The sequence below is a fragment of the Gopherus evgoodei genome, chromosome 10, assembly GCF_007399415.2.
Source record: "Gopherus evgoodei ecotype Sinaloan lineage chromosome 10, rGopEvg1_v1.p, whole genome shotgun sequence".
Classification (NCBI taxonomy): Eukaryota; Metazoa; Chordata; order Testudines; family Testudinidae; genus Gopherus; species Gopherus evgoodei.
In genome coordinates this window covers 50,259,110-50,283,414 of record NC_044331.1, presented here as the reverse complement: position 1 = coordinate 50,283,414, position 24,305 = coordinate 50,259,110, and the positions used below count along the sequence as shown (strand labels likewise).

General features: G+C 47.4%; 1 protein-coding gene across 3 annotated transcripts in view; it reads left to right on the top strand.

Moving 5' to 3' along the window:
• PIGQ (phosphatidylinositol glycan anchor biosynthesis class Q) overlaps positions 1-24,305 on the top strand; it is a 55,415-nt gene that overhangs the window by 4,034 nt on the left and 27,076 nt on the right. The window contains exons 2-5 of one of the 3 annotated variants that reach the window (XM_030577412.1): positions 1,001-1,271; positions 8,003-8,703; positions 15,241-15,372; positions 17,427-17,547. In XM_030577412.1, the coding sequence (XP_030433272.1) occupies positions 8,030-8,703; positions 15,241-15,372; positions 17,427-17,547 (927 nt within the window). In that variant the 5' untranslated portion in view covers positions 1,001-1,271; positions 8,003-8,029. Of the gene's footprint in view, positions 1-1,000; positions 1,272-5,633; positions 5,828-8,002; positions 8,704-15,240; positions 15,373-17,426; positions 17,548-24,305 lie in introns of those variants that run through there. The other 2 variants (XM_030577410.1, XM_030577411.1) reach the window with 2 other exon arrangements.

Genomic DNA, 24,305 nt, shown 5'->3' with positions numbered 1-24,305 from the left:
TAATTAAGCTGTGATCAAGTCACCTCTTAACCTTCTCTGTGTTGAGCTCCATGAGTCTATAAGGCAGAGTCAGGAAATCACTTGTCTCTATGATACGGTCACACTGATGATGCAGTGTCCTCATGCTGTGAGAATGTCATGACACAACAGCAGGATGCTGAGGATCAATCTAATAAAAATGGGTGTGACCCCAGAAATGATCCCTGCAAGAAGGATTTACATGCTGTTAAAACATGTCTATGGCTGACAAAAAGATAGGACATTGCATCATGATGTGGTGACACACGGGCCAAAGTTGTGGAATACTGATCTCCAGGGGACAAAATTTTGAGTATGGTGATCACAGCACTCCCCAGAGCCAGCATTTCAGACACCCACTGAGAGACACTGGAGGAAAAAGTGCTGGTAAATTCTACCCATTTGCTCAGCACTTACAACACCCACAAAAGTAGCATATTTGATGCCCTGGTGTGCTGCTATGGAGAAGATATGCCCCGTGAGGCCAAATCTCACTATATTATGGGTGGTGTTTCTTAAAGTCCCAGCTCCTGGGGGATGGTTTGTTATTGCATGAGAATGAGAATTTTGGGAGGAGGGGTGTAAAGGAAAGCTTCTAGCCCTTGCGATTGCAGAGAAAAGCCTGGAAACATGCCTCAAGTGTGGCCTAAAAGTTCAAAAGGCTGCAGCCAAATCAAGGACCCCAACTTATTATTTTAAAGCCAAGCTCTTGACTTCTGTGGCCTGGTTTATGGTCACTGGGGGTGAGTGATGCTGGTGTCATCAGGCCCCTGGCACCTTCCCTTTGGCTGGGTGCCCACAGGCACCCCGGCCAGGGACAATGTATCTGTTGCGTATAGAGGGGCTTTGGGGGTGACAGATGACCCTGGGGGCAAAAGTGAAGTGCTGCAAGGTGCCTGCTCCCCTTGCCAAGGCATCCTGAGTGGGAGGGAGTGGAAACTGCTGACCCTATATTAACCACACACTCCCACCCCACTCGCAGATCAGGCCCCTCCTTCTAGTCTGGGGAGCCGGGGTCGGGTACCGTATGCCTGAGGGGCTGGAAGGCTCCCCACCCGCCCCACTGTGAGAGGGGTGGAGCGCTCCAGGCAGCGGAATCTTAGAGCCACGGCTTCCGGTGCCTGCCCGGGACGCATTGGGGACGGACGGCCCGGAGTGCTGCGAGCGGCTGACTGCGTCTCCTAGCAACTCGCTAGCAACACCCGGAAGTGGCTTGAATGTCACGAGGGTCCGACGCGCCGGCTGTTTGACGGGTAGGAGAGGGTCACTCCCTGCGGTGGGGGGCGGAGGAGGTAGTTTTTGGGGGTGAAGGCGAGGCCTGCAGGGAGGGGGGCTCGGGTGGAGACTGGGAGGATGTCATGGTGACGAGGCTGCAAGGGAAGGAGCAGGAGGGGTCACACTGGGGGATAGTGGGAGGAGGCAGTAGGGGGTCACACTGGGGGGAATGTGAGTGGGAGGGGTCACGCTGGGAAGAGGTCACGCTAGGGGATTGGGGGAAGTGGGGAGAGGTGGTGTGAGGCCAGGCAAAGGGTGGCACTGTGTGGTGTGAACTCTGGAGAGAGGTAGGGTGGGCTCACAGTGATGGTGGGGGCTGCAAGAGCAAATACAGGAACTCCTCACTTAACGTTGTAGTTATGTTCCTGAGAAATGCAACTTTAAGTGAAACGATGTTAAACAAATCCAATTTTCCCATAAGATGTAATGTAAATATCGGGGGTCAGGTTCCAAGGACATTTTGGGGGGGCAGACAAAAGGCATTATATACTGTACAGTCGTTGGGAAGTGCCCCTGGATTACCCCACACAGGCATAGCCTGCTGTAGGCAAGGACACTAGGAAGCACCTTCACAGCAGCGGCGGCAGCTTCTCCGAGAAGAACAGGTGCCAACTTTGCCGGGAATTCTCCAGGTCCGCCTCTTCCTGTCCCCGCTCCCCTCCAGGCCCACTTCTTTCTAACCCCACTTCACCTCCTCTCTGGAGCACACCACATTCCCACTCCTCCCCTCACCCCCTAATCCTAAGCACCACCAAACAGCTGTTTGGTGGCGCTTAGGACTTTCTGGGAGGGAGGGGGAGGGGCAGAGACACAGTGCTTCCTCTCTCATCCCCCTTCTTCCCAGCAGTTCCCTGCCGCCAAACAGCTGTTTGGGGTGGGGGGGAGACGGACAAGAGGAACTTGTGCAATGCTCCCTTGTAAAGTTGCTGCTCTTCCACAGAATTTTACAAGCAGTGGACAGAGCAGGCAGACAAACGACATTATAAGGGAGCATTGCACAACTTTAAACGAGCATGTTCCCTAATTGAACAGCGACGTAACTTTGAAACTGGGGTTGTTTAATCTGCAGAAGAGAGGAATGAGGGGGGATTTGGTAGCTGCTTTCAACTACCTGAAAGGGGGTTCCAAAGAGGATGGATCTAGACTGTTCTCAGTGGTACCAAATGACAGAACAAGGAGTAATGGTCTCAAGTTGCAGTGGGAGAGGTTTAGGTTGGATATTAGGAAAAACTTTTTCACTCAGAGAGTGGTGAGGCACTGGAATGGGTTACCTAGGGAGGTGGTGGAATCTCCTTCCTGAGAGGTTTTTAAGGTCAGGCTTTACAAAGCCCTGGCTGGGATGATTTACTTGGGAATTGGCCCTGCTTTGAGCAGGGGGTTGGACTGGATGACCTCCTGAGGTCCCTTCCAACCCTGATATTCAATGATTCTATGAAACAACGCTAAGCGGGAGGACATTAAGTGAGGAGTTACTGTATATGGAGTATATTGGTTGGGGAGGGGTTATTGTAATCTGCTGTCCTCTGTTTCATTGCTCTGATGAAAGGCATGTCTCTTTCTCGGGTCCTTGCACTGTATCCTCCATTCCCTGATGCTGGCAGCTCCCCTGTGTGCTCTGGTTACCCAGATGGGATCAGAGACACTGAGCACCCAGAGTCAGGCTCCTTCACTAGGAAGTTTAGATTTGAAATTAGACAAAGGTTTCTAACCATTAGAGGAGTGAAGTTCTGGAACAGCCTTCCAAGGGGAGTAGTGGGGGCAAAAGACATATCTGGCTTCAAGACTAAGCTTGATAAATTTATGGAGGGGATGGTATGATGGGATAGCCTAATTTTGGCAATTAATTGATCTTTGATTATTAGCAGATAAATATGCCCAATAGCTTGTGATGGGATGTTAGATGGTGTGGGATCTGAGTTACTACAGATAATTCTTTCCTAGGTGTCTGGCTGGTGAGTCTTGCCCACATGCTCAGGGTTTAGCTGATCACCATATTTGAAGTCTGAAAGGAATTTTCCTCCAGGGCAGATTGACAGAGGCCCTGGAGGTTTTTCACCTTCCTCTGCAGCATGGGGCATGGGTCACTTGCTGGAGGATTCTCTGCACCTTGTAGTCTTTAAACCATGATTTGAGGACTTCAGTAACTCAGACATAGGTAGGAGGTTGTTACAGGAGTGGGTGGGTGAGATTCTGTGGCCTGCATTGTGCAGCAGGTCAGACTAGGTGACCACAATGGTCCCTTCTGACCTTAAGTCTATGAATCCCCTGTGCTTCAGTCCTTTCTTAATCTGCACAGATCCCAGGGCCTGGTGCTTCACCTACCTCTGGCAAGCTAAAGCCATCTGAGCTTGCGACAAGAACCCATTAAAACAAAGGGTCTGAAAATCACCACAAGTGATTTCCTCACCAGAATGAAATATTCTGGCAAGAGCCATGCAGTACATATGTAGCCATAAAGGAGTTAAAATGAAGCCTAGTGAGTTAGCCTAGTTATTTCTGCCATCCTGAAGGAAATTGCAGGGTACACCAGTTCTGTGCTTGTACATATTCCTCCTCCAGGCTGGCACTCTGCTTTAGATGCTAGCTAGAGCGTTTCCTCTGCCAATGCCTCCATAGCTTGTATGCCAGTTCTGGAGGCAGAAAATTCTCCTGCCTGTTGTAAGCTAGGAGGCAGCTTGGTGGCAGCCAGCTCACAAAGCAGTATTTGAACAAGGATCTCTCTTGTGGGGTTGGAAGTGAGGTTTGTGCTCTTGTATGGTACTAGCCTGACACCCCTGTGGACTGAAGTTCTTGTATTCATCTCCAGAGTGGGTACAATCTGCCAATGTTTCTTGCTTCTGTCCTGGACAAACCATATCTAAGGGTAAGAAAGGGAGTTCAGGATCATTCGGTCTTTGGCCTCTCAACTGAGAGCGATGACAAGGTGGTTAAGTGATGCCAGGAGATCACAACATATTTCATAGAGGCCACTGAACATCCAGTGACAGTAGCAGCTTTCACTCACTTCCAACCAGTTCTGGATTTGAGCTGGCAACACTGTAATAATGCTCTATGTCTGTTATCAGTACTGTGACCCAGCCAGTCCTCTGGGAATGCTTTCTCTGAAGCTTAGATCCCTTAGGAAAGAGTCAGATTTGAAAAGCAAAAAATGATACCTTAAAATATCAAGGTTTTTAATGAGTTGAGTATGAATTATAGAATCAGTACCTTAACTTTTATTTATTTTTATATTAATGCATTTATTATACCCCACATTTTCCATTTCCAGTATTCCAAAGGTTTTCATAGTGGCAATGTATAACTGCATTGGAAAAGTTTGGGGGCTGGGGGAAGGTGGAGACACCTGAGTAGCCGGTATCTATGAGGGAGCAATAGGCAATTTCGGACTTTGGTAAAATAAGTACATTTGGTGGATGTTTCTGCTAAAATGATCAGCAATGAAATACTAAGTCGGGGTGGCCAACCTGAGCCTGAGAAAGAGCCATAATTTACCGATGTACATTGCCAAAGAGCCACAGTAATATATCAGCAGCCCCCATATCAGCTCAACCACCGGCTTCCCAACCACTCATTATCTCCTCCTCCCTCCCTGCACCTCCTGATCAGCTGTTTCATGGCATGCAGAAGTCTCTGTGGGGGAGGAGTGAGGGCACTGCAGGCTGAGGGGAGGGAGCGGGAAGGGGAGGGAGCAGGAAGGGGTGGAGTGGGAGCACCAGGTCTCTGCTCCTCCCCCTGACTCCCAGAAAATCCTAAGTTCAGAGCCAGGAGTTGAGCAGTGAGTACCCCCCGGCACATTGGAAAGTTGGCATCTGTAGCTCCAGCCCCAGAATCAATGCCTATACAAGGAGCCTCGTATTAACTTCTGAAGAGCCGCCTGTGGCTCCGGAGCCACAGGTTGTGTACCTCTGTACTAGGTTATGGTGACATTTATAATATAATCCTTAGTTTTCAGATATAACCTATTGAAATGAACGAGGCAGTTTACACTGCAAGTCACTGGCAGAGTTGGAAATAAGCCCAGGTCTCATGAGTTTCCAGGTTGCTTCCCTGATTACCAGAATATGTTGCAGTAACTATTAACATGATGCAATTTATTTTCCTGCTGTAGAGATATTACATGTCCCCTTAAAAGTAGTATCTGAGCTCCCTCTGCTTGATTTCCAGCAGTTAATAAGCACACACATTCAGAGCTGTGTTGTTATTTATATTGATGCACAATCAAGGTAGTAAATAACTCCAGGTTAATTTTGGGGGGCAAGAGGAGAGAAATACAATCAATGTTTGGTAAATAGAGAAGGGAAAAATAGAAACATTTTACCTTCTTTCTTCTTAGCGGGGGTTATAAAAAGTTGAGAACAAAATGAATGCTAAAGCTACATGGAACAGCAATCTCTTTCTAAAATGATGGTTGAATTGGCACGGACTCTGTGGAGGGAGAGTAGCAGAAGACACTGGAAATTCTCTTGCTATGATAGCACTTTTAAAATTGCTGACACTACCTGGAAAATTTAAAAATAAAAATTCAGCTTTAAAGGTACTGTATCCTCCATTCCCTGATGCTGGCAGCTCCCCTGTATGCTCTGGCTACCCAGATAGGATCGGAGACATTGAGCACCCAGAGTCAGGCTCCTTCACTAGGAAGTTTAGATTTGAAATTAGACGAAGGTTTCTAAACTTTAGAGGAGTGAAGTTCTGGAACAGCCTTCCAAGGGGAGTAGTGGGGGCAAAAGACATATCAAGACTAAGCTTGACTTATTTATTTATTTTATAAAATTTATGAATTTATAAATAAATAAATTAAAACTTTAAAAGGTACTTTAAAGGCAGGATAAATGTCACCATTTGAAGAAAAAATATATTTATATCCCTACCTATGCCATGTTACTAAAAATATCTTAGACTGTTAAAACAGAAACATCTACAATCTCATTCACCTTTCACTAATAATTATTTGAGGTTCTTCTAAGATCCCACTTCCTCAAAGGCTCCACATAGAAGAAATTATCCCTCTGGTCCAGGAGGGAAGGATGTAACTCTCTCTGTGGCCTGTGAATGCTGCTCTTCCAGTCAGCCCGAGGGGACTGTCAGACAGCAAGGCAGGGAGCTCACTCCCTTCAGGAGCTAAGGGGACTGTCTGCTCTTAGCAACATTAAGAGTTCTGCACTGATGTTGCTACACTAAAAATCCCCAGAAACGCACACATGCACCCTCTTCAATGCAGGTATTGAGGTGGCCTCAGCTGTTGTGAAATGACGGGGAAAATTCAGACCTGGGAGATATTTGCCTTTGATTGCAGCAGTTGTGGTGCTTGCCCCACTGCCAGCACATGCCAAGAAAACTTCACCTGTCTGCCTCAAGGGGCTGAAAGGAATTCATCCATGAGCAGTCAATTCCTACCATTGCATTTGGCAGGCTGGGGGTTATGTGACTTGTCAAGTGACTTGATTTAATTGTTCCCCACCGTCCTCCTCATCACAGACAAGTGTATCTTTTCATAGCAAATTGCCAGGTGCATAGATTCAGTAGATCAGTTAAACATTATTAAATAGAGAGAAAAACAGACACACCAGGGACTGTGTACTCTCAACATGTTATAAATATACTGTGTATTTCTCTTTCCAATTGACTGCTCCCATCACAAAGATGCCAGCCTGAGGGATTCATGGAGTTTTCACATCCCTAGCACAGCACTGAAGGACAGAAAAGGACAACAGTCACTGAATGCTGCTTATTCTGAGGAAGCACCCTCCTTAATGCAATTATATTTCTATTAGATGCTTCAGCATTAAGTAAAGAGACATTGTCAGCTAGTTCAAGGCTCAAATGTATTTATTTGTTGTTAAGGTGATTTATAAAACCACAGAAATGTGTTCTCCCTGAATTGGGCGGGGGGGGGGAACTGCTTTAGATTGCAGGGTGGTCAAGGACTGCTGGCAAAACAGGGATAAGAAGTGAATATAATATTTGCCCTTCTTTAGGACCTTCTATCAAAGGAATTAAATCAGACTTTAATCAGTAAAGCCTTCCAGTCCTCTTGTGAAGTAGATCAACAGTTATCATTTTACAGGTGGAGAAGCTGGGACACAGAGAAATTAAGTGACATGACCGAGATTACACAGTGAATAGGTGGCAGAGCATGTCTCCTGCTGCAATGATATAAGTGAGGATATAAGTCCTCTTGTTTCAGGGCATAGGTCAGCTTCTAATTGAAGGAGTTAGGGAGAAACATTACCCTATAGGAAAGGTTATTATACAACTATCCATATTAAAGTTTCTGCTCCTTTCTCTGGGCCATGTACTGTTGGCTGCTGTCAGAGACAAGATACTGGACTAGATGGACCCTTGGTTGGAGCCTGTCCAGCAATTTGCATGGATTTTAGTGCAGGGTTATGAGAGATGATTCCAACACTTGCAAAATGCCCTTGTGTTGGAAGCTCCACTACAAGGTCATTTGAAGAGCTTGTGTTTATCAGAAATGTGCCAAGTCCCTCTTTCACTTATGATTTTTAAATGCCACTTCGTTAATAGCACCAATGTCAGCTTCTTAATCTAAGATGCAGAGGCAGTTCTCAGCTCACTCTTGAATTTGGTGTTTTGGAACTTTACTGGATCTCCTCAGCAATGGCTTTCATTAAGTTCAGTTATTTTTTTTTTTCAGTTTATGCCTTTACCCACAGTCTCTAAGTTTTATTTTTGTATTTATTGGCAGGTATTACGTTCTTCCAGGATTGAAGTCATGGTTCTTAAGGTCTTCTTCCCCTCTTGCTGTGCCACAGCAGAAAGTGGCCTTTTGATTGGCCGTTGGATCCCAGAACAGAACTCTGCTGTTGTCCTCGCTGTGGTCCACTTCCCTTTTATTCCTGGCCAGGTGAAGCAATATCTCTCTGAAGTCCAGCGGGTGACTCAGGTCAATATGTGTGTGCTGGGCTCATGGAGTAACAGCAAACAGGAGAAGGAAGAGGTCCTGGACAAGTTCCTGGAAGATCTCAGCACAATCTTTTCCCATGAGCCCTGGATACAGCTCAGCAAAGAGGGAGACAGCAAGTTTTGGAGCTGCTGTATCTTTCAGAAATACCCCAGCAGCCCCAAGGAACATGAATTCATCTTAGTATATTATGACCAGCGCAAAGTAATGCTTTCACAGCTGCATCCCACTGACAGCCTGACCACATCTGCTGACCATAAGGGAAATGATGCCTCAGAACTAGGTGCTGTGTTTGACACCGTTGCAAAGAGCAAGGTTCTGTTCATGACAGACAGATATGATGATGGGCCTATCAAACTGACTCACTGGCAGTCAGAAGGAGTGGAAGCCAGTATTATCGTGGAACTGATGAAGCAGGCTTCTGTGCCTGTGTGTGTGCTGCTGACATTCTTGCTTTCACTTGTCTCCAGTGTTTGTAAAAGCAGGTATGTGATGCAAGATGGGGCAGCTTGTGTGCTACATTGAAATGTAGTCCAACCTAAGACTATCAGTAGGGCACAAGTTTCCTGCTCAATCCCAGCAAGCAATGTGCATTGTGTTAAAATATCTAGGTGGGGATGAGACAGTCTGAGTGGCCATCAGGGACTGATTAGCCAACTTGGAGTCAATTTCCCCACAATGAGTAAAGACCATACTATATCTCTCTCAAAACAGCAATTCCAACCCTGAGGAGCTGCTACTGATAGTAGCCCTACCCTATTTAAGTGGGAGGGCAGGGACCTGCTGTCTGTGATAGTCTCCCTAACACCCATGGGCCATCCCAGTACAAGTTAATGCTGAATGAATGATTAGCCTATGTTGGGTTCCAGGGCATAGCAGCTGGCAGGGAAGCCCCTGACTGAAATCTTCTGTTGGAGCCACATTTACATGGAGCTTGAGGGTAGTGGGGGTGGGATTTGAGCTGGTACTGATGCAAGGTACAATGTTGCCATATAGATAGTAACAGTTCCCTCATACTCCAGGAGGTTTCTGGGGGAGCTGTGAGGTTTTGCAAGCTGAACTACTTCCCATTTTCACTGGGGGAAAACCCTCTGCCTCAGCTTCATGAGCTGAAGCATGGGTTCTTCCAGCCACTGCTTGAATTACAGGATGATGCAAAGAGAGCTAACAGTTTGGTGTTTCACCCCAGTAGCTCTGTAGCCAGGATACCCTAATCTCTGTTTGCTGTGAAGTGCCTCTGTAGTTGAGGAACACTGAAGTGTTGGCAAACTGGGCATCTGATTCCAACTTTTGACATCAAATGGCACTGCTGCAGCCCTGGGACTGGATAGCAGGAGGTTAATAGGAGCACACTGGATCAAATACATCCTTGCTGGAACTTTGTTAACTTTACTTACCTCGTGTACTGAAATGGAGTTTCACCAGGATGAATATGATGCCTCCAGTGTAACATCCTGCAAGTGCTGGCACCAAAGGGGAAATCTGAACAGACCTGAAGGAAAAAAGCTCTTGAATATAAAGCTTAGTACCACAGCTGGGAAAGCCGTCTAATGAGATTTTGTTGTGTTGCCAAAAAGGGGATTGGTTTTCAGTGTTCAAGCTGGAAGAGGACAGTTTGATTAATCAGATTTGGATAACAGCTACTAAAGCATTCATGGACAAATCTTTTCAAGTATAGCCTCAAGCTATGGGGAATGGAATCTTTTAACAGGTTTCCAATTGTGTAATACTGTCATGAAAAATCACAGTGAACCATTTCATACGGAATGGTTTGTTGGATTTTTCTACTTGATGTGTAAAGCTGAAACTGTTATAATTTTTTTCTAATTATCTGTTAAACTCATTTTAGGGTCAAACTCAGACTTGGTGTAAGTAGATGGAACTCCATTGGAATTTCACTATTGTAATGGGTCTGAATTCAGCCCCTTGATTATATTCATGGAATCATTATTTAGTTGGGTAGAGCACTGAACTGGGAATCGTGTTCCAAGTTCTTTTTCCAGCTCTCCAACGATTCACTGTGTGGCCCTGTGTAGCGGGGTGGTCACCTGCTCCTGCCTTAAAAGGATTTAAACTGCCCGGAAAGAGGGCTGTGGCAGGGAAGGAAAAGCTAGGCTGATTAGGGGAAGCAGCCACAGCTGGCCCTATAAGAGGGCTGAGGGCAAGAGGCTCTCTAGTTTTGAGAGGGAGGGACCTGGCTGCAGGGAGCTGAGAGAAGGTACCTGGAGTGGAGCAGGGCTGGGGGAAGGCCAAGGGTGCTGGGGAGCTCCAGCCTGGAAACCCCCCAGGCTGCGGCCTAGTGGAAAGCCAATTAGGTACTGGGCTTGCAAGGGGCAGCTCATGGGTAGGCAGAGGCAGCAGGTCCAAACCCCCCCCCCCCCACCTATGATGAGTGGCTTTTACACTGCAGTCCGCCCCAGTGTGTGGGGGCTAGATGGTGACTGGCAGTAGCCCACGACTGAGGCAAGGTGGGGATAGAGGGTTGGGGGTTTCCTTGGGTGGGGAGACCCTGAGACTGTCGAGTTATTGCCAGGGGGCAGCACACCAAAGACAAGGGGCACTGGGTCCTGGAAGGGACACGTGGGGCCAGCAGCAGCGGGACACTGGCCTTCAGAAGACCGCTCCAGAGGCTGGAAATGCTAATTCCATGAGAGACCAGCAGGAGGCACCGCAGGGGTGAGTCCCACCCCGTGACACCCTGGAAAAGTCACTTTGTCTTTCTTTGCCTCAGTTTCATTCAGGGCCACCCAGAGGATTCAGGGGCCTGGGGCAAAGCGATTTCGGGGGGGCCCTTCCATAACAAAAAGTTGCAATACTACAGAATGCTATATTCTCGTGGGGGCCCCTGCAGCTAGATCTCCCACCCCTGTGCAGCTAGTGGCCTGTGTTCCCCAGTGCCATGCTGGAGCCTTTACGTTTATTTGACAAATAAAATTTGCAGAATTTTAAAATATTGTGTGCAGATTTAAAAAAAATTTTGGCGCACAATGCCCTCAGGAATAATACCATTTAATCTCACCAGGCATCTCATTGCTTAAGGCTCCTTTGTGTCAGCCTACTTGGTGCAAGGGTCATAGGGCAGTTGTAAGGCTTCTCTCACTCCCCCCCCCCCCCCCCCCGTCCCCGGAATACTTCCAGCCCTGGGCAGGGGGCATCTATATATGGAGTAGAACTGGCTCCACCAGGTCTGTGCTGCCTCCAGTCACTGAGGGCATTCCAGGGTTTGGAGCAGGGGTAGGCCAGAGGAGGGAGGACCTGCAGCCTGGTGATTCTGCATCTCTGCGAAGCCTCCTAAGAGCCACTGAAGTCTGCCCCTCCAGCCCTTGCAGAGAGGAAGGTGGGGGTGGTTCAGATTTTGTACAATTTGACTTCAGAGAAGCTGGATATGGAAATGGCTTTTGGCAGTCACTATTGTCCCTGGGGTAATTCCTTTTGATAATCCCTGTGGTGATAGAATTGTATTTGGTGAAGACATATGCGGTGTCCTCTCTGCCTGAGCTGCTGCAAGTGTCCCTCACTGAGGTTGAAAGATGCTTGGGGAGCTTCAGTCTGCACTTTACATATTGGATGCTAGTTCCTCCCAGGCTATTAAAATCAAACCATGAGGTGATGAGTCTGTTATTGAAGGTGTTGGTTTTGACCTATAAAGGTCAAATGATTTGAGTCCTGGCTACTTAAATACTGCAGCTAAGGGTACCTTAGTTACAGTCTTGTACCATAGTAGATGAGATCACTGGGTGCTTGAGCTAACAGTTCTCTGGTTTAATGAGAAGGGGCATCTGGCAGGGTGATTTCAGTGAAGTGACCTCAGTTCTGGAACTCACTTCCTCATCTTGTGCTGACAGAGACCAAGTTTGATGCTTTTTGGGGCACACTGCAAGGCTTATCTGTCTTCCCAAGCTTTTGTGCAGTGAGTGGGTTAGAAGGGGTTATTAGTCTTGACAGGCTGGAGGATTTGATTACTGAAATCCACACAAACTCAGGGCTTTTTGTATGTTTCTTTTCAAAACTATATCTGCACACGCAGATAGGATGGCACAGGTAAAAATCTCATAAATGAGATTTCCCTGGCAACAACATAGGCTGCATACAGTGATTCAATGATTCAGACTTACAAAATGCCCACACATTCTGTAGCAGGTACATTGATCTGAAACATAGACATCTCTTCAGCACCACCCTGTGCCTAGCTGTGGTAATTGCAGCTTAATTTTTATGGTTTATGTGCAGAACTTCCATTTACTCTGAAAGGTCTCGAGTGCATTGTTAAGACCATTAGAATAATTTAATATTGGGGCAGTAAACGCCCCGTGTTCCTCTTTTTAAAAATAAACTGCTTAATGGCTTCCTATTGATACTATCTGATCCTCAGAGTCCTCACCCAGTAGGAAAGCTTTGTTCCTGGAATTGTAGCACAGAGTAGCAGCCAAGAGGTTCTAGTTAATGGAGCTTTCACATTTCTATGCAATCTAGATTCAAATATATTGCTTTTTATCTGCGTTATCCATCCATAGTCTTGAAACAAATTGTCTGAACTGGAAAATCAAGACTCTCTGTGCAAAGTAGGTTAAATTACTCACATTTGGAAACACCCCCGATATCCACTTTCATTGCTCAGAACTTTTCCATTTAAACAGTGTAATGATATAAAAGCCAGTCATTCTGCTCCATATTAGAATTTTCTGATACATTTATAAGAAACCAGTCTGCATCCTATAAGGGTGAAAAACAAACAGAAGCATTTGTGCCAACTTGCCTTACATTGCAGCAGTAACTTAAAATCCTGGAAGTATTTTTGGTTTCTTGCTTGGATATTATTACAAATGGAAATTTCCAAAGCTGATCCTACAATCGCTTTATTGGTCTCTTTCTCTATGTGTCTGGATTAGATATATTTTCAGGATTACTGCTTTTTCTTTTTCATTTCTTTTGGCTGGGAGTGAAGAGTGGAGGTTAGGTTTGATGAAGTTTAGTACTAAGAAAAGAGAGAATCAGGCATAATACAGACAGGCATTGCACAGACTTCCCCAAAACAACATTTTAAGCATCCTCTGTTATTCCAGTCCTGGGCTTCCCTTGAACGATGTCTGCAGAATATAGTGGTTCTGTGATTTGGACAAACAATCGGCCTCATGGCTGAGGGGTGAAAACATTTCCTATCACCTCTCTCTTTGCTGCTGCATTGGGTCCAGGATTAGATGTGACACTGATCTCTCACAAAGTTCAGTTGTGACAGTGTTTCATAACAAAGGTCCATGGAGATGTCAAAGACATTGATATCAACTGTCAAAGACATTGGAGAACCAATCTAGTTTCAAAATGGCTTGTTTCTCACATTTCTTACCAGTGTTCAAAGTAAGGGGTGGAGCAAGGGAGATTTCCAACCCCCAAATCAGTTACCTCCTGGGAGGAGCTTGCAGATGTTGACTGGAACAGTGGGTTCTTAAATTTTGGCCTTCTGTGGACAACCTTACTGGGAAGGGGAAGAAGATCTCTCCCTTTCTCCTGCATTTGTAGCAGGATTCTTTGCCCCAGCAAATGTTCTGTAGGACTTAATTTGTGAACCATTGGGTTAGAACATGATCAGAAAATAAAACTCATCTCCACTTGTGCCTCATTGCATCTGTGAAGCCAGGTGTGTGAGATCAGTGGCCAGTGTAATAACCTACTGTGCTTTTCCTCCTCCACCTGTTCTTTCCTCTGTCACTTTGGATGTTACACCCTGATAGGCCAGTTGAACAGCAGTGCATTAATTTGGCTGTGAGATGGATGGCTGTACTGAAGAGCAGAATTATTCAGAGGCCCTGAATTGAGGAGAATGATTCAGAGTACATTGCATGGGATTCAAAGCCAGTGCATCTAACATCAGAACTGGGGGGGAGCCTGAGCCCTCCAGGGCTCTGGGTTTAAAACTGACAAACCCGCTGTGAAGTGCAACTGAAAAGGCCCAGAGGTGCACCTTCACTGAATCCTGCGAAGTTCTCAGCCAGCCACCCAGTTACTGTTTGTGGGTTGGATTACTCTCCTTGTGGTTGGATAGCTAGAATGATGTATGAATTGCAACACAAGGCACAGTTGGTATGTTATGCTGTCCACTTTTAAACACATGCTCCTGCTGCCAGACTCCAGGCTGAACTCAACCAACTGTAGTTTGGAAAAAGCAGGTGCAAGCCCCATGGAAATCCAGATCTAGCAGTGATGTAAATTCAAGAGCAAAGTAGGGTAACTTGCACAGATTTGGCATTCCATGGGGGTGCAGACTGAGAGAAGCTTACATGAACATACCAAGGAACTGGAAGGGGTGGAGGATGTTCTTGAAAAGGCAATTAATAGGTGGACATAGAGAAAGAAGCTCACTTACCCTTAATGTAATGTATACTGCAGCCCCCTCAGTACTCCCAAGGCCAAACTAAGCTCCGATGGAAATGGGTGCAACTCCTATTGACTTCAGTAAAGAACTGACCCCTGCTTGATAATTTTTCCTGCTTAGCCATGCTACAGGCAAGATAACTAAGGCTGGGATTTTCAAAGGTGCCCAATTTTCAGTGAAATTCAATAAGGGTTGGGTGTGAATAATCCCCACTTAAAAAGGTAGTTAATGCAAAAAGGCCATATTGTACTATTGCTCACTGTGCAAACCACCCATTAGTGGCAGATCTGCTGTGAATTGAGGGTAGCGTGCAGTCCTACACATACACCCTGACCCATAATGAAAAAATGGAATTCAGCCCTCTCTGGAGAATGAATTTGACACAAGGGAAGCTGGTAGACTGGCATCTTTATGGGAGGCAGAGTTAAGGTAATTTGGGTGTCAAATTTTGAAGGGAATTGCTTAGTTTTCTAATGGTAGAAGGTTTTTAAATCTCTAATTTTTTAAAAATTATTCTGCACCCAAACCACTTGTGTGTGCACAACCTTAAACTGACCTGAAGTAATTGTTTGGTGTGGGAATTTGTAGAAGCGTCATACCACCTGTTTTACTGGCAAAAGTATCACAGAGGATTCCCCTTGTGTTTCTGCAGAGTGCTGAAGTTTTGGCCTTTGTCTTTCATCTGGAGTAAACTCTCAACTTGTGAACAGTTGGGGCACCGACTGGAGCACCTCCAGATCATCAGCAGCAACAGGAAGGCTCAGAATCAGACCCAGCTAATGAGGTATGTTGTGTGTGTGTTCTGACAGCCCACTGAGTGACACTGTGACCAGCTGGAGCCTTCATCAGCAGTGTACCAACCCATTTCTTCTCTAGCTTTAAAGAAATTCAGCCTCTTCTGGCTCTGATGTAGCTGATACTGAGGTTGCCACCCAGTTGTTTTCCTACACTGAATGGTCAGCTTGTTTTTTATTGGAGAAGCATCTTGTTTTGTAGCAGTAATATGATTTTACAGGAATATGTGGGGGTGGCTTTACTTTTTTGTGGAGTTGCAGCATGAGAGAGACTTTTACTCTCCCATCAGTCTCTTCCTCTCCCCTTCCCTTTTCCCCCGATCCCACAACACATACTTGAGCCTGCAGAACATCTCTGCTATGCTACGAAACATTTAAGTTCCATCCAGAGACTTAGTGTCACCGAAGCGAGCCTGGGAAACAGGACAGGGATGCACTGGCTGAGCTGCATAGGGAAAACTTGCTCTGCAGTTCTGTAGAGCATAGGGTCTCAACCTTTTTCTTTCTGAGCCCCCTCCCCATGCCCCAGCCCCGCCCTGCTCCAACATGGTATTAAAACTCCGTGGCCCACCTGTGCCACAACAACTGGTTTTCTGCATACAAAAGCCAGGACCAGCATTAGGGGGTAGCAAGCTGGGCAGTTGTCTGGGGCCCCATGCCACAGGGGCCCCTGCAAAGCTATGTTGCTCAGGCTTCAGCCCCAGGTGGCAGGGCTCAGGGCCCAGCCCCATGCAGTGAGGCTTCAGCTTTCTACCCTGGGCCTCAGTGAGTCTAATGCTGGTCCTGCTTGGAGGCCCCCATGAAACCTGCTCATGGCCTCCCTGTGGGCCCTGGACCCCTGGGTGAAAACCACTACTGTAGAGCCTTTGCTTTTACAGGCATTGAATTAATCAGATGGGATATAAAATCAAGGTTCCATGGCACTTGCCACCAGAGTAAGAGTATCAATCCCCACCCCCTTATCCCAGTGTTTTGGAAGATCCATCCTCCAGTAACTGAAGACAAGGAGTGGCAATAAACATCGAAATAACAGAAAAACCAAGGAAACACAAAACCCCACTGTGAGTAGAAGAGGGAGAGGCAAAGATCAGAGATGGATATAGACTCCTTAAGGCCATCACTGTGCAAATCTTACTCTATGTGGTGCTCAGATACTATAGTCATTGACTCCGAGGGAATAGTTAAAATACACTAATAAATTTTAAGGCCAGAAGTAATACTGTGATTATTTAGTCTGATTTTGTGTGTAACACAAGCCATAGAATTTCATCCAGAAACTCTTGCAGTGAGGGGGGATTTAGTCTACCCTACAGTGTAAGTAAACATTATTTAACCCAATGACTAGTGCTTAAACTGAAGCATATCTTTTAGGAAGGCCTCTGATTGCAAATTAAATACTCCAAGTGATGGTGAATTTATCTGAGTAGCTGAATCCCACTTGAGTGCTTACCTAACATTCCTCTTGGAATTTCAAGCCAGCTATTCAGTCCTCCTGCAAAAACCTGTTGCGTAGTGTTCTGGCTTAGAATGGACGCTGTGTTTGACCCTAGAGACAGTAGTATATTAGTGGTAGGAAAGCAGTCCCTATTCTGTGTATACCAGGGGTGGCCAAACTCACTGACCCTCCAAGCCGCATACAACAGTCTTCAGAAGTTCGAGAGCTGGCACACACGAGCCAGGCCTCAGGGCTTCAGCCCCATTCCTGCTGAAGCCCCAAGCCCTGGCAGGTGTATCCCAGAAGGCTGAAGCCCTGAGACCCTCCTCCCCACTGGACAGAAGCTCCTATCCAACCACCTCCTGCAAAGCAGAGGTCCCGAGTTTCCCTCCCCCCAGTCTGGTAGGTGGAGAGGGCTTGCACTTTAATGGTAAAAGAGGCTCGCGAGCCACAGTTTGGGCACTCCTGGTGTATATCTTCAGTAAAGAGTCTTGATGGCCTTCAGAAATGAAAAGTGCTATGTAAATGAATCTGGTGATGATTGTTATCCAAACACGAAACAGCCTTCTTCCTGTGCTCTAATTTTGTTCTTCTTTCTCCTGAATGCAGGAAAGCCAACATCTTTGTTTCTCTCCTCATTGACGTGGCTCTGGGAATACTGCTCATGTCCTGGCTCTACAGAGAGAATCGGATTGGTCAGCTTGCCGACACTCTCATCCCAGTGGCTGATGTAAGTCTGCCTGAAATCGTTTGTACTTAATCTCTTTTGTAGAAAGTGAAGAGCAGTTCATGCTTGTGGCAGGGCCTGTGCGTGAGGATTTTTGCCGAGAAGAAAAGCACTGACTGAAGTCACAAAAATTAGGTCTCCTCAAAAGCGATTAAATCTTCAAACCAAACCTGTTGAGACTAGTCAAATGTAACATTGCTCTCCTCTGAGTATCCAATGAATACAAATTAGATGTTTTCTGGAGGGCACTTCCTGCTCATAAGGTAACAATTACATCATGAGCATAGTAAATAACTCTAAGGACTGAAGAATGGAGTGCTTATCTGCCCAGGACACTTTTATTACGGAATTAACAGGAAGTGCCCTCAAGCTGTTGTTCTAGTAAGGTATCTGGGAGGGGGGATAAGTTAGTCCAATTAGGTCTCAGAAATCATTAAACTGGGAAAAAAAACATGAGAAGCTGAGGCAGCTAAGTTTGATGAGAGCATGTTGGTGGTGAGTTCTGAGGGCAGTAGCTAGTCAGGGTAGGTAACACTGAAATTCTCTCTCAAGTGTTCTAATGATAGATTGGGGAATTCACCTTCTCCTGTGCCATTCTCCAACCTCAGGCCCTAAATGGCCAGTATAAATTACCTAAGAACGAGCATGACACATAGCATCCTGTTTTTCTGGCGCTAGGGACTTATCTACAAGGATAATTAATGCATAGCAGGGCTAGTGCACTGTATGTTCACACCCCAGCTTGCTGTGCACTAACTAGCCATGTAGATGAGCCCCTAATTTCTTATATTTTGAATGTGTAATTTGAACATACATACAACCTTCGCTCCAATTTAATTTAATTTTTTTTATTGTGTGTGTGTGTGTGTGTGTGTGTGTGTGTATGTACGTATGTATGTGTTGTTCTGGGAACATACTGTGTTTGTGTGTAAATTATTATCTAAGTAGAATTTACCTTTAACAGGTAAAGGACCATTTTGTCATTCAGTAGAGCTGCAAAAAAACATAAAATGTATGCATCTCATAGACTTTAAGGTCAGAAAGGACCATTATGATCATCTAGTCTGACCTCCTGCACAATGCAGGCCACAGAATCTCACTCACTCACTCACTCCTGTATCAGATCTGTGTCTGAGCCACTGAAGTCCTCAAATCATGGTTTAAAGACTTCAAGGTGCAGAGACTCTTCCAGCAAGTGACCCATGCTCCATGCTGCAGAGGAAGGTGAAAAACCCTCAGAGCCTCTGCCAATCTGCTCTGGAGGAAAATTCCTTTCAGACTTCAAATATGGTGATCAGCTAAACCCTGAGCATGTGAGCAAGACTCACCAGCCAGACACTCAGGAAAGAATTCTCTGTAGTAACTCAGATCCCATCCCATCTAACATCCCATCACAGACCATTGGGCATATTTACCGCTAGTAGTCAAAGACGAATTAATTGCCAAAATTAGGCTATTCCATTATACCATCCCTTCCATAAACTTATTAAGCTTAGTCTTGAAGCCAGATATGTCTTTTGCCCCCTCTACTCTCCTTGGAAGGCTGTTCCAGAGCTTCACTCCTCTGATGGTTAGAAACCTTCATCTAATTTCAAGTCTAAACTTTCTGATAGCCAGTTTTATATCCATTTGTTCTTGTGTCCACATTGGTACTGAGCTTAAATAATTCCTCTCCCTCCCTGGTATTTATTCCTCTGATATATTTATAGAGAGCAATCGTATCTCCCCTCAGCCTTCTTTTGATTAGGCTAAACAAGCCAAGCACTCTGAGTCTCCTTTCATAGACAGGTTTTCCATTCCTCGGATCATCCTAGTAGCCCTTCTCTGTACCTGTTCCAGTTTGAATTCATCCTTCTTAAACATGGGAGACCAGAACTGCACTCAGTATTCCAGATGAGGTCTCACCAGTGCTTTGTATAACGGTACTAACACCTCTTTATCTCCACTGGAAATACCTCTCCTGATGCATCCCAAGACCGACTTCGCTTTTTCATGGCCATATCACATTGACGGCTCATAGTCATCCTGTGATCAACCAATACTCCGAGGTATTTCTCCTCCTCTGTTACTTCCAACTGATGTGTCCCCAGCTTATAACAATAGTTCTTGTTGTTAATCCCTAAATGCATGACCTTGCACTTTTTACTATTAAATTTCATCCTATTACTATTACTTCAGTTTACAAGGTCATCCAGATCTTCCTGTATGATATCCCGGTCCTTCTTTGTATTGGCAATACCTCCCAGCTTTGTGTCATCCGCAAACGTTATTAGAATATTCCCACTTCTTGTGCCAAGGTCAGTAATAAAAAGATTAAATAAGATTGGTACCAAAACCGATCCCTGAGGAACTCCACCAGTAACCAGCCTGACAATTCACCTTTCAGTACAACCCATTGTAGTCTCCCCTTTAGCCAGGTCCTTATCCACCTTTCAATTTTCATATTGATCCCTATCTTTTCCAATTTAGCTAATAATTCCCCATGTGGAACTGTATCAAATGCCTTACTGAAATTGAGGTAAATTAGATCCATTGCATTTCCTTTGTTTAAAAAAATCTGTTACTTTCTCAAAGGAGAAGATCAGGTTGGTTTGGCATGATCTACCTTTTGTAAAACCATGTTGTATTTTGTCCCAATTACCATTGACCTCAATGTCCTTGACTACTTTTTCCTTCAAAAGTTTTTCCAAGACCTTGCATACTACAGATGTCAAACTGACAGGCCTGTAGTTGCCTGGATCACTTTTTTTCCCCTTTCTTAAAGATAGGAACTATGTTAGCAATTCTCCAGTCATACGGTACAACCCCTGAGTTTACAGATTCATTAAAAATTCTTGCTAATGGGCTTGCAATTTCATGTGCCAGTTCCTTATCTGATTTCGTCCCATTAAGCTGTTCGAGTTTGGCTTCTACTTTCGATGTGGTAATATCTACCTCCATATCCTTATTCCTATTTGTCATCATACCATTATCCCTAAGCTCCTCACTAGCCTCATTAGAGGCTGAGGCAAAGTATTTGTTTAGATATTGGGACATGCCTAGATTATCCTTAATCTCCACTCCATCCTTAGTGTTTAGCGGTCCCTCTTCTTCTTTATTTTTTTCTTATTTATATGGCTATAGAACCTTTTAGTATTGGTTTTAATCCCCTTTGCACGGTCCAACTCTACATGGCTTTTGGCCTTTCTAACTTTATCCCTACATGTTCTGACCTCAATAAGGTAGCTTTCCTTGCTGATCACTCCCATCTTCCATTCCTTGTAAGCTTTCTGCCTTTTCTTAATCACATCTCTGAGATGCTTGGTCTACAACTCCTGCCTATGAATTTTTTCCCCTGTCTTGGGTTGCAGGCTTCTGATAGTTTATGCAACTTTGACTTGAAGTAATTCCAGGCTTCCTCCACCTTTAGTTTCCCCAAGTTCTTCAGTCCAATCCACTTCCCTAACTAATTTCCTTAATTCTTTAAAGTTAGCCCTTTTGAAATCAAAAACCCTAGTCATAGATCTATTTTTGTTTATCCTTCCATTTAGTTTAAACTGAATTAGCTCATGATCGCTCAAACCAAGGTTGTCCTCTACAACCATTTCTTTTATGAGGTCCTCAGTACTCATCAAAACCAAATCTAAAATGGCATCCCCTCTTGTTGGTTCAGCAACTACTCGGTGAAGGAATCCATCAGCTATCGCATCTAGAAAAATTTGAGCCCTATTATTATTACTAGCACTTGTCTTCCAGTCTATATCTGAAAAGTTAAAGTCTCCCATGATCACACAATTCTTCTTCGAGTGATTGCTCACATCCATTCCAGTTAGGTGTGCGCGCCACGCGTGCACGTTCACCGGAAACTTTTTACCCTAGCAACTCCAGTGGGCCGGCAGGTCGCCCCCTGGAGTGGCGCCGCCATGGCGCCCAATATATATCCCTGCCGGCCCGCCCGCTCCTCAGTTCCTTCTTACCGCCGTGTCGGTCGTTGGAACTGTGGAGCGTGGCATAGCTGTCCTCCACGTCCCTAGCTCTCCTAGTTATCTATCGCTTATCTATCGTTTATCTCTAGTACTATTGTAGTTGTTAATTAGTTTGTTAAGTAGTAGTTAAGTTAAGTAGTTGTTAAATAGTTCTTCGCCGGGGGCTTAGCCCTTCCCGGCACCCGGCGCCAGGCTCATGCCTGTTTCGCCGGGCTTCAAGCAGTGTGCGGCCTGCAAGAAGCCCATGCCTACCAGCGATCCCCACGAAGCGTGCCTGAAGTGCCTAGGGGAATCGCACAGATCCGACAAGTGCCGCATCTGTAAGGCTTTTAAGCCAAGGACAAAGAAGGAGAGGGATCAAAGACTCCGAACTCTCCTTATGGAGGCGGCGCTTGACCCGACGGCTTCGCAGGCCGTGATCTCGGCGCCGGCACCGGATCGCACCGGCACAGAGAAGACTCCCCGGCACCGACCTTCTCCGGCACGGGAGACAGAGCCAAGGCCGTCGAAGTCCGCTACTCCGGCCAGGCAGACCCGGCTAGAGCGCCCGGCCTCGACATCGGCCGCGGCGCCGCCGGCACCGTCGACTCCGGGCCCGGCGGGTCCGTCGAGTCCGGTACCGCCGAGCTCCCCCACGAGATCTGGGGTTGAGATAGTGGTCCCATCCACACCGGAGACCTTCGCCTCGGCTCGGGACCTCATAGCCCTGACTGAGCCCACTCGGCTGCCACCCCCGGTACCTCCGGTGCGGGTCGTGTCCAGAGGCAAGCCCATGATGTCGGCACCACCTCGAGACTCTCGTTCGCGATCCAGGTCCCGACGTCATGGTCGCTCCAGGTCCCGCCGCCGCTCGCAGTCCCGGCACCGCTCCCCTCAGCGGTACCGGTCGCACTCGCGGCACCGGTCGACATCAAGACGATCGCGGTCAGGTTCCAGTCGCCGAGACCGGCACCGCGATTCCAGGAGCAGGTCCCGACGCTATTCGCCGCACCGGTCGACCTCCCGGCACCGAGCTGGTGGCAGGTCCCGGTCCCGGTCGACCTCCCGGCACCGAGCTGGTGGCAGGTCCCGGTCCCGGTCGACCTCCCGGCACCGAGCTGGTGGCAGGTCCCGGCACCGAAGCGGCGCCCGGTACCGATCCGGATCCCGGCACCGTGACAGAACCCGGCCCCGATCCCGGCACCGATATGACTCCCGGCACCGGTCCCCGGCACCGAGACGATCCTCCGTGCCGACCCGCGCAGACCCTTACCATCCAGGGTCGGCCCCACCATGGCCCTCTAGACAGCCGTCCGTATCCTCGCAAACGGACAGCGGGTATGCGCTGGGCACCGACCGGCAGGCGGCGCTATTCAGTGATCCGCCGCAGCAGGACCAAGGCCCGCAACAATGGGGATTCTGGACACCCTGGGCATACCATCAGGCCCAGGGCCCCCAACAGCTCCCTGCTAGGCCGGCGACTGCGGAGCGTAGGGCTCCTGAAGCCTCGTTGTCTCGCCCCCCTCCCTCCCCGGATGGGGAGGAAGGGTCCAAGCAACAAGACTCCGCTTTGGCTCCTGAGGCAGAGGCGAGGGCTGAGGAAGACCCACAGTTAGACACTCTCTTGCCTGGGGTCTCCTCATCCTCCTCCCCGGATGAAGCGGTGGCTGGTACCTCCTCCAACAGCCCTCCCCCCCCCCCCGCTGGATCTCAGGGCTCACCAAGACCTCCTCAGGCGATTAGCTCAAAATCTGAGTCTGCAAGCCGAGGAGGTCTCGGAGATAGAGGATCCAATTGTCACCATCCTCTCATCTGACGCTCCCACCAGGGTCGCCCTGCCCTTCATACGAATCATCCAGGCCAACGCCAACACCATCTGGCAGTCTCCGGCCTCCATTCCTCCTACTGCCAAGGGCGTCGAGAGGAAGTACATGGCCCCTTCTAAAGGCTATGAGTACCTCCATGTGCACCCGACACCGGGTTCCCTGGTGGTTCAATCCGTGAATGATAGAGAGCGTCATGGCCAGGAGGCTCCAGCTCCCAAATCCAGAGAAGCCAGGCGGATGGACCTCCTCGGCCGTAAGGTGTACTCGGCTGGGGCGCTGCAGCTCAGGATCTCCAACCAGCAAGCCCTACTGAGCAGATACGCCTTCAATTCCTGGGTGGCAGCAGACAAATTTAAGGAGCTGCTGCCACAAGACGCTCGCCAAGAGTGGGCGGCCATCTCGGATGAAGGCAAAAAGGTCGCACGCACGGCCTTGCAAGCCTCCTTGGACGCTGCAGACTCGGCTGCCCGTACCCTCGCGTCAGGAGTTACGATGCGTCGCATCTCCTGGCTGCAGGTTTCCGGCCTTCCGCCGGAACTCCAGCATACTATACAGGACCTTCCTTTCGAAGGCCAGGGCTTGTTCTCCGACAAGACAGACCCCAGACTCAAGAGTCTGAAAGATAACCGAGTCATCATGCGGTCCCTCGGGATGCACACTCCCGTGACGCAGCGTAGACCCTTCCGGCCACAGCAACAACAACAGCGCAGGCCGTTTTCCCAGTTCCGCCAGCGGCAGGACCTTAACAGGCGCCGCGGCAGGAATGGAAGGCGCAGGCATTCGGGGAACCAAGGAGGGCAGAACCAAGGCTCCTCTAAGCCCCCGCCTGGACCTAAGCCTTCATTTTGAAGGTGCGCCCGAGGGCGCAGTAACAGTTTCCCTAATGGATCCTTCCCCCCCGTTTTCCAACCGCCTTTCGTTTTTCTTCCCGGCGTGGTCCCAAATAACATCGGACCGCTGGGTCTTAAGCACGGTGCAGACGGGATACCGC